Source organism: Tachypleus tridentatus, chromosome 13 (assembly GCF_004210375.1).
Source record: "Tachypleus tridentatus isolate NWPU-2018 chromosome 13, ASM421037v1, whole genome shotgun sequence".
In the NCBI taxonomy this organism is placed as follows: domain Eukaryota; kingdom Metazoa; phylum Arthropoda; class Merostomata; order Xiphosura; family Limulidae; genus Tachypleus; species Tachypleus tridentatus.
This window is the reverse complement of record NC_134837.1, coordinates 40,925,552-40,942,701: the sequence shown is the minus strand read 5'-3', so window position 1 is coordinate 40,942,701 and position 17,150 is coordinate 40,925,552. Positions and strand designations below refer to the sequence as shown.

General features: G+C 34.3%; 1 protein-coding gene across 2 annotated transcripts in view; it reads left to right on the top strand.

Annotated features, from left to right (window-relative positions):
• The first annotated feature begins 1,268 nt into the window (after window positions 1-1,268).
• The window catches only part of LOC143237383 (cartilage oligomeric matrix protein-like), an 80,646-nt gene continuing 64,764 nt past the window's right edge, over window positions 1,269-17,150 (top strand). For both annotated transcript variants that reach the window (XM_076476583.1, XM_076476582.1), the window contains exons 1-2: window positions 1,269-1,471; window positions 3,845-4,018. In XM_076476583.1, coding sequence (XP_076332698.1) covers window positions 1,375-1,471; window positions 3,845-4,018 — 271 coding nt within the window. In that variant the 5' untranslated portion in view covers window positions 1,269-1,374. The remainder of the gene's footprint in view (window positions 1,472-3,844; window positions 4,019-17,150) is intronic.

Sequence of the window (17,150 nt, the reverse complement as noted above, 5' to 3'; positions counted from 1 at the left end):
CGCAATATGGGTTCTACTTCCGCTGTCACCTCCAAAATCTAGGATACATTTTATATTCCACTTTATAACTTGTACCCTTGGATCTTTTTAATTAGTTAAACGTTTATTGCTAGGTACAGTTTTTGTTGAGTATATATGTACGAAGTTGAGATTATTATCAATATTTTTTGGTCATGTGAAAACGATATTATGATTGCTATTTACTAGTTTTTGTTCAATGTACATGTGACAAAGGAATTACTGTAAACTGCTAGGTTAGATCCAATATTCTTTCTCTTTTTGACTGGTTCTGTTAAGTTAAAAATTAAACTATATACTGTTACTAAGTAATATCCTTTGTCACAGTTCTTCGTTTAATATCCTTATATGATAGTTATTAAATTGGAATATTCTTATGTTTGTGATTTTCGTTTCTTTGTTTTCATATTTTTGGTATATCGAATTAATTCTGTTAAAGTTTAATATTAGTAAGAACTAAATATCTTTTATTTTTATCATTTTCAATATTCTTCAGTTACGAACTGATAAGATGAATTGTTTAGGCACTTTTGTGTTTAATATATCAGTTATTTTGATTCATGCGCACCTTCAATTTTACAATAGTAAATATTTTAGCGATTACAGAATATAATCAAATTTCTTTAGGTGAATACACAATTAAGTCTCCCGATGGGTCACTGATAATTATACGCACTATAACACTAATTTTTATTGTGTAGTTTAATGATAAAATTACGACAGCGGTAATAAATATCTCTTTTAAATCGCACTAATAATAAAGCACTTGTTTCTATACGTTATGATTTCATGTGTATCACAATACTTTTAAAAATACATATAAGGTATTTGAAAACTGATAACTAGAAATATATATCAGGAAACAATATTTTGAAGACATGATTATCAACACAAAATGTTTATCCGAATGCTTATTTATATAAAAAAGAAAAGTCAGTTTTATTTTAGCTGCGTTGTAAATTACTTGTAGGATCTCTGAAAGGCATTAACCTTGTCACAAAGATATGATAATTTTCAATAAACAGTAAGTCAGATTCAATGATTTATGTATTTATTTTTGTGTTGTACGAACCAAATAAATCAAATAGTCTGGTTTTTATAAGATGAAACGAAACTCTATGTACTGACTACGTAAAACTTGGAACAATAAAACTTTCCGCCACTTTGTGAAGGGATGTGGGGTTAGCGCCCACTCTCGATCCGGGATATGACACCCTAACAAGGTTTGGCCAATTGGCTGAAGTTGCTGTAAGTCGGCAAGAAGGGCATGAGAGGCCAACATACCGAGGTACAAACAGTCAACTGTTCTGACAAAAGAGGAGTTATCAACTTGTAGTCTGCCCGACGCTCAACGTCATGAGTCTGGTGACATATTTCTTGTTATGTGTTGGATCCTGTGGTTTTTTTTGGCAGGTTTCTGTTGCCAGGGCAACGAAACTGTCGTATGATAAAAGTGAGTAATCCAGAGATAAAAATGTATGTTAGTGAGAACTTTTTTTAGTGTTTCTGTTTTTAAGTAAACAACCAGTTGTACACATAATGGTTTCTAATCTCGTTAAATGCAGGTTTTAATTTGTGGGTTTGGCAAGTAAAGAGATATTCGTGTGAATAGTTTTCAAAGGTTAAATAGTATTGAAAGTATGCAAAAAATTGCCATTAGGTTGTCTTATAGATTCTTATCACAACACTTTATAGGTATTATTATTCATTGTTGTTTAGTAATATTTGTCTTTAATAAATATAGAAAAGATTAGGTTCATGTTTCTTCTTTGTCACAAAGTATTCTGAGGTAATGTGATAACTGTCGCAAAATATTCTGATGAAATGTGATAAGTGTTACGAAGTATTCTGATGAACTGTCGCAAAATATTCTGATGAACTGTAATAACTGTCACAAAGCATTATGATGAATTATGGTAACACTTGTTTAGTGTGATAGAATCGAAATTTTCAACTTAAATGATCTAACTTTTTTGTGTGTTTTTTTTAAATATCAACAGTTTAGGTGATAATTTTAAAAGGTATTAGAACTGTTCACTTCCAGCTGTAATTGTGTCAGAGGTGTTTTGTTTTTTATCATTCTTACCTTCAAAAAATAGGATGGTCACCTTACTTATTATTGTGGTGTTTGTCTCTGTAGTTTTTACACCTTAGTTTTGGTAAAAACTACTAACAAAATATAACATTCCAGTTAATACCAAATTTATTCAAAAACCAGGCACAAAACTAAGGTCTATACTATGTAAAACCTACACTGACAAACACAACACCAGCATTATTTATAAAATACAATGTGACAACTGCCACGACTTCTATATTGGAGAAACAAGTAGAAAAATGGAAACCAGATTCAAAAAACATAAAAAGTCACCTTCACACGTTTTTCAACACAGCAAGTCAAATAAACACAACATAACCATAGAAAACATTCAAATACTAAATAAAGAAACAAACATAAACAAACGCAAATTAAAGAAGCCTTACTTATACAACAACTCAAGTTCAAAATAAACCAATACAAAGGAACACCTTTATACCTATATTAATATATAATCAAACATCTAAGTACGCCCTCTACATTCCTACACTCAGTTACACAACCGCTTTCAAACATGTGGTCAGCTATCGGTCAATTACCTCTTCCTTTCTTTCTGAACCTGACGATGACCGAAGAAGGTCGAAACGTTGTTCACTCCTCTACATAGAGTTTTCTCTATCCATACCAGCCGTTTTTACATATATATAGATGCCTTCATATGAATGATATTAACAAGTTTCAGTTACCCTGTAATACAGCAATCTCTTCAGAGATGTAGGATCAGGCAGGTGTCTCTTTAACTTCAGATTATGGAGCACTTCTGGAGTGCTTTCCAGTTCCTCTGATTTACCACATAAAAGGGTTAATATTAAACATGAAGCTCAGTGTTACTACTTCTTTCTCTGACTTTGTTTGCAATTACAGACAGATGTGAGAGTTAACATTATTACATTAGCTTTTTGGTAGCCAAAAGGTTTGGACACCATTCACTCCGAAGTGTTTTTATTAGAAACACATTTTGATATTTACTATTCGAAACAGCTGCCGTTAAATCATTCAAAGTCTGAAAATTTATATCACTTACATAGCAATATACTTCAAAAATGGGTTTCTATATTTCGGTTTTCATACAAAAACAAACATATTTTTGTTAACTCAAACTTTGAACACTAATGGCGCAAGTATTTTTGACAATAATACCTTTATTTTCGATTGTTGAAGGACTTGTGATGTGTCTGAACATAGTCTTGTATGTAGCAAATCAATTTTAGTTTTATGTTGTCAAAACAGGTTATTTCATTCTTGGGATAGACTTACGTCACCCTTTTGTTATAATAAAATAATTATCGGATTTCGTTTCATTATTCAGCTCCTAACCTTTACATGGAAGCTTGATTCTGTCAACAAACGCATCTTCTTACAAAGTTTGAAAGTCAAACTAGTTGTAAGATTCAAACATGCAGGAAGGCAAAACATACTCATACAGTACATTGATCGTTTTAACTTGGCAGACTCATTGTGCACTCTCTTAAAAACAAATATCAGCCTTCCTTTATGCACTTGAAATGATTAAGTTGATTTATTTTTATTTCGAATAAATTCAACCTTGACTGGGTGAAAATAATTGAAACTCATTTTAGTTTTATTGTGTTATTTATACATTTTAGCACTGCATCTGTCATTAAAAACAAACATTTTATTTTGTGTTAGTACATTCACAGTGCTGTCCAAAATGTTTAACATTGTGCATGTTTGATTCCAGTTCTGTTTTGTTTCTTTTTCCACGAGGTCTATCTCGCATATTAGGAGATGCCCTGCTACCACCATACCATGAGGTGGGTATTGTACTTCGTGACATTGTCCCGCAACGGAGATACGAAGACAATCAACTACTGCTATCAGTAAGCTTTCCTGGAACACAGCATAGTTTGTGCATTCTGCTAGAACGAACAAAACACAGAGGTAATGTATGTCGTTCTTATTCGACACTTCTCCATGTGATCTCGAAAGATCCTATAAAAGCGCAAGTCGTTAAACTTGCCAATAGAATTATTATTGATATAACTAGAATAGGAGAGAAATGCCCAAATCAGTGACCAAAACTCAGTACTAGTGTAATTATCCACGTATCGTATTCCTCACTGAAATACACAGAAAATTTTTATTTTTTTTTATGAAATTTATTTCAGTGGGGTCAACTGAAAAATTTGGTGGACGTCAATATATCTTTTTTAACGAATAGGGCGTTGTTGTGTTCAGAAAGAGTTTTTGCATATGCAGATAAGCCGATTAGAGAAACGCTATTTTTGTTTGTTTGACCACTCTAATTGGTTTGGTTTGTTGTAAATTTTGCGCAAAGCTACACGAGGGCTATCTGTGTTAGCCGTCCCTAATTTTGCAGTGTAAGACTAGAGGGAAGGCAGCTAGTCATCACCACCCACCGCCAACTCTTGGGCAACTCCTTTACCAACGAATAGTGGGATTAACCGTAACTTTATGACGCCCCCACGGTTTAAAGGGCGAGCATATTTGGTGTGACGGGGATTGGAACCTGCGATCCTCGGATTAAGAGTCGAATGTCTTAACCACCTGGTCAGACCACTCCAGTTTTAAAAGAATACGTTGTGTATTTCGATTCTCTTCGGATACTTTCATTTTTTGCCGTATTAATTTTGTGAAGAAAAATGAATATAATAAGGACAATAATTACGCTGTAATTCCCTCATTATTTGCCATAAAGCCAAATTCACAGATTTGAGTAAGCGAAGTTATTAATAGAAAAGCACCTTTCATTACGAACTTCGTGATATACCAAAACATCCAACCACTACAAATTGATGGGTTAAATATAAGGTCAAAGGTCAAAACCTAAATGATCACAACAAGGCAAAATGATATAATACCGAGAATGATACAAATGGAAAATCTGAGCAATTTTAAAAGTGTTTTACACGTTATTGCGCATAGAAATTAATGTTAACGTTCGCTATTTTGTTTATGTTGGCTTTATTAACCTCATATTTATATCAGAGAATAAAATTTAGTTTTACTAGACGTGACCTATGGGTTAACTGCCAGAAGATAGATTTGCAGGTCCATTACTTACCTCGAGTTACCACACATATTCGTGTTCAATACTTTCGGCCATGTTTGTGTTATAAAAATTACAATCAACTCCCCCTATTTGGTCTGAAAAGAACTGCACAAGGGTTGGCGGTGGGTACTGTTGACTAGCTGCCTTTCCTCCAGAGATGGCTACCGAAGATAGCCATTGAGTAGCTTTGTACAAACACTCGAAGACAAACAAATATTTTTATTCTGTGTGTTTGGTTAAACTTCTGTTTTAATTACATTCTAATATTAACTTTTTATAACGCTCGGTATGGCCAGGTGGGTTAAGGCGTTCGACTCGTAATCCGAGGGTTGCGGGTTCGAATCCTGGTCGCCCCAAACATGCTCGCCCTTTCAGCCGTGTGGGCATTATATTGTCACAGTCAATTTCACTATTCGTTGGTAAAAGAGTAGTCCAAGAGTTGGCGGTGGGTAATGATGACTAGCTGCCTTCCCTCTAGTCTTACACTGCTAGGTTAGGGACGGCTAGCGCAGATAGTCCTCGTATAGCTTTGTGCGAAATTCGAAAAACAAACAAACTTTTTACAGATATATGCATATTTTTGTCACTGACCTTCCCCGTTCTTCTGTAGCATTTCATACTTGTAAGGTTTGTGTGGAACACTTTGGTTGGAAACGAAACATCATGTCTCATAAAACATCTTTTGCTTGTCTTGTGATAAATAACAACGAGTTAAGTTTGAATGATCGTTTCTTGAGCAGCAGTTAAAATCAATTAGATGATTAAAATACAGTCTTTATTATTATTAAACATGTAGAACACGTAGTGACGTCGAAACGTGCCGTTTCTGTTCAAGGGTCAATTAACGGTTTTAATTATGTTCAGAGAAAATTTGTCCTTTAATTATTCACTTGGTTTTATGCAGTTAGATACGACGCCACATGACCCAGAACTACGGAAAGAGAATTACTTTCTGACGTAACAAGTGTCGTTAAGCTAATACTAACTTCTTTAAAACGTCACATGATATTTTTACGTTTTTTCTTTTTTTCTTTCTGGTTGAAACGTTTGTGTTTGTTATCGATAACAAAGCTATACAATAAACCCTCAGACTTACTGCTAACTAGTGCTTTTACAGTTCATATATATATTTTAAACACACGTAGGTTGGAACCTATTAAGAATATCTGAGATTAATGAAGTTCTGCCTTTAAAAGGGTTGAGGGTATGTTATAACAATGACGGTCAAATTCTACTGTTCGATTGAAGTAGCGAGAGAAGGGGCAATGAGTGTTTTCCCTTTTGTCAGTTCAAAACTAGGGACGGTAAACACCTTTGTGTCGTTATGCGAAAATGTTTGAGAGATACGTATAACGAACAGTTCGCTTCTGTTTATTTACCAAGATGTGTTTTCTTAGAGCAAAGCCACTTTGGGCTATCTGCTGAGCCCACCGAGGGGAATCGAACTCCTGATTTTAGCGTTGCAAATCCGTAGACCTACCGCTGTACTCGCGGGGAGCGTTTTACCGAGATATTGTTCATGAAACAATCCTTTGCTGCAACGTGTTTGTTTACGAACCGTCAATTAAGGGACACACTTTCTAATACAAGTGTCAAAATTACAGGAAATATTCGTTTAACTGCAATGTGGAAAACAGCACAAAAAACGCAAAAGCGAATACAGAGTTAGAAACTGGTACGCGTAATTTCGTGTTTCTACTAATGCCTTTCGTTGTTCACTGTATGCTAATAGCAGTGTTTATCAGACATATCGCTGTGCTACTGGAGGGAGGTGGCTAATAGCCATACACTAAAATATTATTATTGTTGTATAAAAAGTTGTACTTTTATTTAGATATAGCATTTTAGGATAAGAACTACAGTTGAAAAAAGAAATATATAATTTTTATTTGTCATTTGCAGAGATACATGTATAAACATAGATTGGTATAATAAAGACACAAAAACAGATGTAGATTTGGATTCCCAAGGGCTGAAAGTCTCTGCAGTGCTTTTTTCAACTTTATAAGTGGTTCAAACGACATTTATAAATTGACGTCAAAAATTTGTTTCTTACATCTACGGCGCACTATAGTTCATATGCGCCACGCACATTTATGTAGTCACGTATCTCACTCATGCAACATTCGTTCGTGGTTTCGCACCGAATTCACCGCTGATTTGTTTCTCATGATAGCGGCTTTCTTTGAAGCTAGATTAATAATATTGTCACTGTATGTGTTCATTGTTGTGTAAAAGTGACAACGTAACTTTTTATGTAAGCTTTTCTCGAATAATAAAACGAACTCGTAACTAAAACCAATAATTACTACTGTACACTGTATATAGGATATAGCCCCCTTTCTAATGTGTTAACCACTTATTTTTCATATCATATCTTGCTACATTATTATAGTAATAAACTAATTTATTTGTAAACTTAATTAATAAATTAAAACTTGTGTTAAATTCGTCATAGAAGTGTTTAACTTTGTAACATGCTGATGTCACACCAAAATCATTCTTATTGTAAGATTCTGTGCCGGCATATTTCTAAAATAATTTATTGAGGCTTTTAAAACAGGTTTAATTTTTAAAAAAATCAACACATGACCTGTAAGAAGGTCATGGCCCGACTTTCCACAAAGAATACTGAGAATATGAAAAAAAAAAATGCTTGGATATGATTGTATGCACATATTATATGAAATGAAAAATAGAGCTAACTTTTCCTTTCGCTTCCCATAAACAAAACAGACTAGTTAAAGTTATTTTCTTGTTGCAAAGCTGCACAATGTGTTATCTGCGCTAACTGAACCCCGGGTTTTGGCAATGTAAATCCGTACATAAACTTACCTCTTACCCACAGGCAGACTCTGGACCACGTATCTGTTTAACGCACAGGAAAGACACAGGAGTCGCGAAGAGTTACATAGGGAAATATCCTAATTCCGACTCCTGAGGGGTTAAATTATATAATAAGTTTGGTGACAATCGGTCCAGCCGTTCTCGATTTATGAGCGGACATACATATTTTACATCAGGATTTCAGATTTAAGTTCTAAGACGTTATGAGTACATGTAAAGAATAATATGTAACCCACATTACATCTGTCATATCCAGCGCCGACGAGGCCTTTCATCAATATGAGGGTAGCGAGACACAACCGACACAGTAATGGTCCAGATGTTATTTAAATCGTTGATTTTCATTGTCGACAACTGTTGTGGTGTGGACTAGATTAAGTAAATAAACTGTAATTATTATTAATTTTATTTACCTCATTTACAATCATACTAATTGATTATGCACATAAATTATAATAATTATTAATTTTATTTACATTATTTACAATAATGGATTAAGTACATAAATTATAATAATTATTAATTTTAATTACCTTATTTACAATACTCCTAATGGATGAAGAACATAAATTATAATAATTATTAATTTTATTTACAAATCAATTTTTAGGGTAAGGATTAATAACACAGTATTATGTATTTATTTTATTTCTAACAAGGACTGTTTATTTTATCATTATTAACTTTAATATCATTCAGAAGAAGTAACGAATCAGAAGGCTAGTCTGTTCAACAATATCTTCGTCGCTCTAAACAGACACGTAACCTTTCTTATTTGTTTTTGGTCTGATAAGCAATGGAAATATACACACTACTATCTGTCGTTGGCTATAAGTGGTTCTCATCGATTCATAATACTAAAAACGAGTTTATAATCATATTTCATACAAAAATGTAGTCGTAAAAGCCACCCTCCCTCTGTTTTTTATTGGTAGTACATTTATTCATAAATTTTAAAACGGGAATGTTATTACAAGTTTTCACAGTCTTGTATCGAAATGACATTCGAAGTTCAGTTTTCAAATGGAAAGAGAAGCCAAATATGCACTTTCTATTGGAAGCGATGCTCCAGCTTCACATTTCTAGATGAAAGTATTTTCATTAGAGTCCTGGCACGGTCAGGTGGTTAAGGCACTCGACTTGTAATCCGAGGGTCGTGGTTTCGAAACCCCGACACACAAAACATGGTCGTCCTTTCAGCCGTGCGGGCGTTATAATGTAATGATCAATCCCACTATTCGTTGGTAAAAGAGTAGCCCAAGAGTTGATTGGTGGGTGGAGATGACTAGCTGCCTTCCCTCTAGTCTTACACTGCTAAATTAGGGACGGCTAGCACAGATAGCCCTCGTGTAGCTTTGCGCGAAATTCAAACAAACCAAATCTAACATGCAAATATGTTTAGCACAAACATATTTTCACGTTTCATTTTAAAGTTATGTATACATACGTGTTTGTGTGTATATTTTATCGATTTGTTAGTTCTACCTTTCACGATTCGTACTAGATGTAACGGTAACAAAGCAGTCGTGTCTGGAAAAAAAAAGTTTGTTTTATACTGGTAACCATATTCAAAATCATCTACCGCATTTCCTGATAAAAAACATTCTTTACTGAGAATAATTACTGACTATAATAGTGTGGCATGTAAATTATAAAATCGTTGAGAAGATGTTCTTATATAATAATTTTACCGTAACTTACACATACGTTATCATTATCATCGTATAGAGAATATTACACGCGTTAATAAGACTCAAGTGAACCATTCAGGCTACTTTACGGAAGCAAAAATTCTGTCGTCGTTCACGGAAATGGATTTAAGAATGTACATTATTATAAAGGAAACAACATAACAACTACTCGTATGGTTGTTACCGTTAACATAAGTTAAATTATTTACTTCTCTAACTTAAATAATTTGTGTATATACACGTACTAATTCATATACGTACTAACTCATTTTCATTATTAAAATCTACGCCATATTAGCATCATCATGACATAAAGATCTAGTAGGTGTAAATGTTGCGTGGGTCTTTTTAAGAAAAGACTAAAAGGTGCTATTGTTATCAGTATAAGTAGCTTCGCTGTAATTGCTTGAGTTCCAGAAACAAACAAACATAAAAAGACGGGAAATTAGATAAAACCTTTGTTTCAATATTGGTTCCCTAATTAAACTTAGTCAAGAATGTAAAACATTAATAAATAGTACTTATTTGCACTTTCTTTAAATTAAACTAGACCATATGCAAAGTAACCCAAATGATTTGCTACTAATTATACACAATATATATATGTATATTATAATCTAACTGGTAATACGTCGAATCATTATAACTTTCACATTTGTGTCGTTGAGTTGCTTTCATTCATTAATTTTGTTAACTGATCCACATAAATCATGATATTGAGTAATATTAATTTTATATTTCTGCTTGTTACAACACTCATTGTGAAGAACTGACTCAAAAACTGGTTGAAATAATTCGTTTTCAATGTAAAACATACAGGAAACTTGAGTGGTTTTAATTTCTGTATTAACAGTGTTTATGTTTTCGTGTGATTCGTATGCTATTAGAGACATCGTAAACAATAAAGTTATGAACCCACAAGCAATTTGATGCCTAAGTGAACAGCTTAGAGAACTCCGTGTCTGTAGAACTGATGAGGTCATTAGAGACTTTGACGGTAATTCGAGTTGAAAATGATCAGTACAGCTGCACAAATATTGAGAATTACAGCACTAGGTATATATAATTTATTATAAATGGTATTGTACATACAAGCTAGTTTTAAGAGCTAACACTAAAACTTAAGACTGCATGGAATTTTTACAAATAGCAAATCCATTGAATTTATAAATATGCAGGCGCTTGTGATGTTGTAGCATGTATCCAAAAAATATCTTACAGTGTGTGTATGTGTGTGTGGTCAGAAAATCGATGAATATGAATTTCTGATGAAAGACACGATTTAAAACGAATTAAACTTGTGTATTTTTTTCTACTGGAAACAAATTAGCCACATTGGCTAAAAACGTTTGTATCTTTTAATTGCATGTTACTGATTAGATATAGTTTCCGTCGTGCAGTTTACACTTTAAAAAACTGGCTGACAGTAGTTTTGTTTTATCAGATAATTTAAAGTTTTATTGTTCAGCAGTTTTATAATTTATGTACAATAATTGTTTTGGTTACAACAGGAATCTTAATACATGAGTAAAATGTTAAATTTTTAAGATACTAACATTCATTGAAGAATAGAAAGCACAGACAGCCCATTGTGGAGTTTTGTGCTTAATTCTAAACAAACAAACAAACATACGTTTCTAAAATTTTCGAGAAAAACGTGGTGTGTTAGGTCTGACTGTTTTACACAAAATACCAAACCTAAAATCCTAATTGGTCAAATTACGAACATTTGAGAAATTATTTTTAATAGTGTTTCCGTAGTGGAAACCAGAACAGTTGTATAATGTAGCAGTATCATATGTCTAATAGTTGTTTAGAAATGAACGTATGTAATAAAAAACGTTCATATTACTCATAAGCAATATAAAAGCTGTATTTACACAGTATCATAAAACAGTAAATAGTAATCATTCGTTTCCTCAGATTACTTTCAACCATGCTATAGAGTAATTTTCCAAACCATGTCGTGCATCTTATCTGTGGCGCACTTCTTTGATAGTGTTTACATTAGTTTGATTTCTGAGATTTTTACTGTGTTTATTTACTCCTGTCTAACGTATGGCAGGGCTATCATTTACACTCGTGTGTATGTGTGTGTGTGAACAGCATAAAAGGAAAGCAATTAATATGATTTGGATCAAACTTTGTACAAAGGTTAACTGTCTTCCACGGAATATACGTTTAACTTTCGGAGAATTTATCTCAAAAGCAAATGCCACATTGAATGTAAGTTACGTAATTTTAAAATTTTTAATCGGATTTTAGTCAAATTCGGTACAGAGGTTACGTTTCCTCCAAGGACTATTTGATTACTTTTTGGTAAATGTAGCGGAAAAAAGACAAAAGTTAAGGTCACATTGAAGACCAACTACTTTTGTTATAATCGTAACAAGTTGGGATTTTAATAAACGGTCAAAATACGGGGACCAATTAAGATCGAAAGAATTTCTTTTCACCCAACTTAAGTTTTTTCAATGTAGTAAATTGGTGTTTGTTGGATGAACATGTTAGATTGGTTCTTTCAAAACTGAAATCAATGCGGGGGCGGGGACTGACTTTCTGAGTGCCCTTCTATTTAAATATTTGAACACGCATGACGTATCGTTGTAGTCAGGTTTTAAACAGCTTAAACAAAGTCCTTATCGTGCATTTACACACTTTTCAGAAGCTTCTATTCTTGTATTTAGAATTTTCAGTTTATTTATTTTCAACTTCTAACTATTAATATTGAGAGATAAAAATATAGATATTCTTCTGTGACATATCTCACAAATCACTTAATGTGTTGACATTCTGCGCAAATCTTAATTGTCTAACATCATAGTGTATGTGGGTTGCATAATATTCAAATAAACGTTTAGGCGTGTTTCGGGACAGGCATGTATAGCAAGAGGGAAGGATTTGTTGGTCTATAGTGTTGTTGGTAGTAATATGGTTTTCCGCTCCTTATCACTAGTTCAGTATAGGTGTCGCTACATTCGATGCTGGGGTATTGTTGTAATTTAATTTGAAAAAGGAACAATTAAATTATCGGTTGTAATTTAATTATCTTAAACTACAAGAATTTTTTTTGCAAAGTCTAAATAATTTCTTGCAGTTTTCTTAACGTATCATTCCTTACGTTTCATGTAAAATTAGCGCAAGCAGACAATAGTTCTTGCTGTATGAAATAAAAGTAAGGATTTTCGCCTTGTGTTAGAGCTCCAAGCTGGTGAAACGGTTTCGTACCCATGTGTTTGTTTTTCCATATAGCAAAACCACATCGGGCTATCTGCGGAGTCCACCGAGGGGAATCGAACCCCTGATTTTAGCGGTGTAATTCCGGAGACATATCGTTGTACTAGCGGGGGTCTTTTATCCATTTGATAGCACAAAACATTCCCTGTGGATTTAAGTTGTGAGTGCATTATTGGAGTGACAGTCAATCCCTCAGTGTGAATACTAAGTGTACAGTGCTGCTGATTGGTTACTTGTCGTTAGGTCAGTAGTTCAGAATGAAGAAGGAGGACAGATAGCATAACTAGATTTGAGATAAATACGAGTACAAACGAAACGTTCATAAGTTCGAGAGTATTATGTTAATATTTAAGGTAATAGTTATACAAAGTAGGAAATAATAAGCTGTTAAACCGAAAGAACTCTCAACATAGAGATCAAAGTCTTGACTTCCGCTTGGGAAACAAGGCAGGGCAAGTCAATATCAAGTTTCAACCGTCATATAAGCTATATCTCTCCTGTATTGTATGTACGTTTTCAAGATATTAATTATTTTATGCATTTGAATCATTATGCTTTCGAAATACGTGCCTTCCAATTATGTGGCGGGAATATCGAGGGCTTGTAACGCTAAAAGTCAGAGTTCGATCCTTATGTGGCATTGCACTTAACAACAACAACAAAAACAAAAAGTAAAACAAAATTGAAATTAACTTATGTAACAAATTATGAATGAATTACTCTCGACTACTACGTGAATTCCCCTTTCCTTTGGATTAGCAGTGAGTTTACGGACATACAACGCTAACATACAAGGTTAGATTCCCTACGACATACAGAGCCAATTGTGTAACGCCGCGCTAAAACAAATAAACAAGAATAGACTAAAATCAATACATTCTATCAGTAAAATAATGATAATCAGGAACCTTTCGAAAGAACTGTGGAACCATTATATGCTATAGTTTAAAATACTTGTAAAACTCAATTTGATTTACTAATTTTATGAACAGAAAAATCTAGGTATCTCTTTCTTTTTTTTACTGGTTTAAAGTAAAATTATGTCTATGTAGGATTGTAAACTGTTTTCAGCTCGTAAATCGTCTTAAAATAAATTATTCGTTTGATTTTATCTATGTTCTGTAGAGAAGCAGTAAATTTATAGCAGGCACATGTATATCAATTATAGTAAATTTATAGCAGGCACATGTATATCAATTATGCCTTTCCATGCACCTTACATAAAATTACTTGAATACTGATATATTTAAATGAAAGAGAAATTCGTTTTCAATAGTAAAAGGTCTGGCATGACCAAGTGGTTAAGGTACCCTACCCGTAAGCTGAGGGTCACAGGCTCGAATCCCCGTCCTGTCAGCCGTGGGGTTATTATACTCTTACAGTCAATCCACTGTTCGTTGATAAAAGAGTAGCCCAATAGTTGGCGGTGGGTGGTGATGACTAGCTGTCTTCCCTCTAGTGTTACACTGCTAAATTAGGGACGGCTAGCGCAGATAGTCCCTCTTGTAGCTTTGCGTGAAATTCAAAAACAACCAATCAATCTCTCTAGTCTTACGCTGAATACTTTCTATTGTATTGTATTTCCATCATTCACAGTAATTTACAAATTTTAGCTACAAAATACGCTCGTGATGTTAGATTGTTGTTGTTTTTTGACATAGAGTTTACGACTTCAAATATACTGTTTTGTTTGTTTTTTGAATTTCGCGCAAATCTACTCGAGGGCTATCTGCGCTAGCAGTCCGTAATTTAGCAGTGTAAGACTAGAGGGAAGGCAGCTAGTTATCACCACCCACTGCCAACTCTTGGGCTGCTCTTTTACCAACGAATAGTGGGATTGATCGTAACATTATAACACCCCCACGGTTGAAAGGGCGAGCATGTTTGGTGCGACGGGGATTTGAACCCGTGACCCTCAGTTTACGAGTCAAACGCATTAACCCATCTGGCAATGCCGGGCCTATACAGAGGGGATTTGTTTGTTTTTGCCAGGGAATCATGTTCGCGAATAAAAAAAGCAAAATGTACATTTACTTGAGTATTTTACGAAAATACATGAACATGTCTCAAAAGCATTTAAGTTTATTAATCTAACGCGTTGTGCATAAATCCGCAGCTACATCCTAACCTTTGAGATCAGTATAAGCTGAGTTATTTGTAGGCCTAATGGGATACCGATCAGGACGTCCAAGGTTTGAGACGTGCTATGTCTCATAAAATGATTATAACCATAATTGTTAGGAGTATGCAGTGTGTGCTGTTGGCTAGTTGTCTTCCCAACGGTCAGTAATCATAATGTATGTATGGCTGACCTTTAGGGTCCCTGACGTGGCCGCTTAGCCCATGTGTTGCGAAAGTTGAAAGTGCCAGATGGAATCTATAACTAATGACTAATATTCCATTCATTTCTCTATGCAGCCAATCTTAAGAAATACGATATCAAATTTATCGAAAATAAAACGTTTAAAGAAAAAGTTCCGATTGTCAACAGTTATCCTCAGTTTATTTTAAAATTGTATTGATCACATGCTACAAAATTCAACTTGTTTTTATGTACGCAGCCACGTCCTATCATTGAGGATACATTAGGTTCATTATGAACTTCTTACCGTTATCTGTACGTTAATCTATTGCGATATGTTATTCAAAAGAATTAATTTTATCAGTAGTCGAAACTACAGTAAATCTGCTTCTATCGAGTTCAAATGACGCAATGCTATCCCAGAAGGAAATGTATCAGGAAGGGAGTGTTCAGCACTGTCAATTGCAGTGAGGCCAGGCGAGTTAAGGCGTTCGACTCGTAATCTGAGGGTCGCGGGTCCAAATCCTTGTCACACCAAACATGCTCGCCCTTTCAGCCGTGGGGACGTTATAATGTTATGGTCAATCCCACTATTTGTTGGTAAAAGAGTGGTCCAAGAGTTGGCGGTGGGTAGTGATGACTAGCTGCCTTCCCTCTTGTCTTACACTGCTAAATTAGGGATGGCTAGCGCAGATAGTTCTCGTGTAGCTTTGCGCGAAATTAAATAAACAAACAGTTGTCCTGATCAATGTTACTAGTCTTCGTTCACCTGCGATTATTCGCACTTGTTTTAAACTTCTAATAATGCTGATTAACGCTGCCAAAGAAATGAAGACTAAACGTGCTTTTTTTTTTTTACGTTACGGAATTCATTTATTACATCTTTATCAAACTTAAATATTTAATGCATGGTAACAACGCATAACATATAAAAATTGCAACGTAATCAGTCGCACAACTTTGAATATTTGTTGGAAGAAATAAAAAAGCAGACTTTAAAATTAGACGATAAAACTTTAATTTTATATAACAGTTAATTTTTAGTTCCTTGATTATCTAATAATTATGTTTTGACAAAAGTTTATAATAGTTCAACATAAAAGCTTCAAATTATAAGTAGAAAAACTGTACTTTTTTATTATTAACTTTCTGCTCGTATTGAAAGTATAAAATAAACTTTATAAGAATATTTATTTCTTAATAACTGTATGTCTGTGAGTTGCTAGACATCTATAAGCTGCTTGGTTTGTTTTGAATTTCGCGCAAAGCTACACGAGGGCTATCTGCGCTAGCCGTCCCTAATTGAGCAGTGTAAGACAAGAGGGAAGACAGCTATTTGTCACCACACACCGCCAATCTTGGGCTACTCTTTTACCAACGAATAGTGATATTGATCGTAACATTATAACACCCTCACGGTTGAAAGGGCGAGCATGTTTGGTACGACGGAGATTCGAACCCGTGACCCTCGGATTACGAGTGAAATGCCTTAACCACCTGGTCATGCCGGTATTATAAGCTGCCGTCATGTTTTTAAAGAGTAAAACGTTATACAAAAGGTTCTTATGACGGTTGCTCAATCCAGGTGGCTTAAAGGTAAGCCTATGAGTTTGGGGACTTACAACACCAGAAACCGGGTTTCGATACCCATGATGGGCAGAATACAGATAACCCACTGTGTATCTTAGTACTTAATTGCAAATAAACGAATATATGAAGTCATAAACGATCGAAATCAGGTTTCGATATCCGCTGTGGGCAGAGCACGGATGGTCTTTTGTGTAGCTTTGTGCCTAACAGTAAATAAACAGATAATCCAAAGCATTCAATAAATGTGACTCTTTTTGTTTTTTTCAGGGCTGAGCAAGACCGAGCTGCTGAATATATTTCACATTTTCAGCTATGAATATTTTATAAGTATCT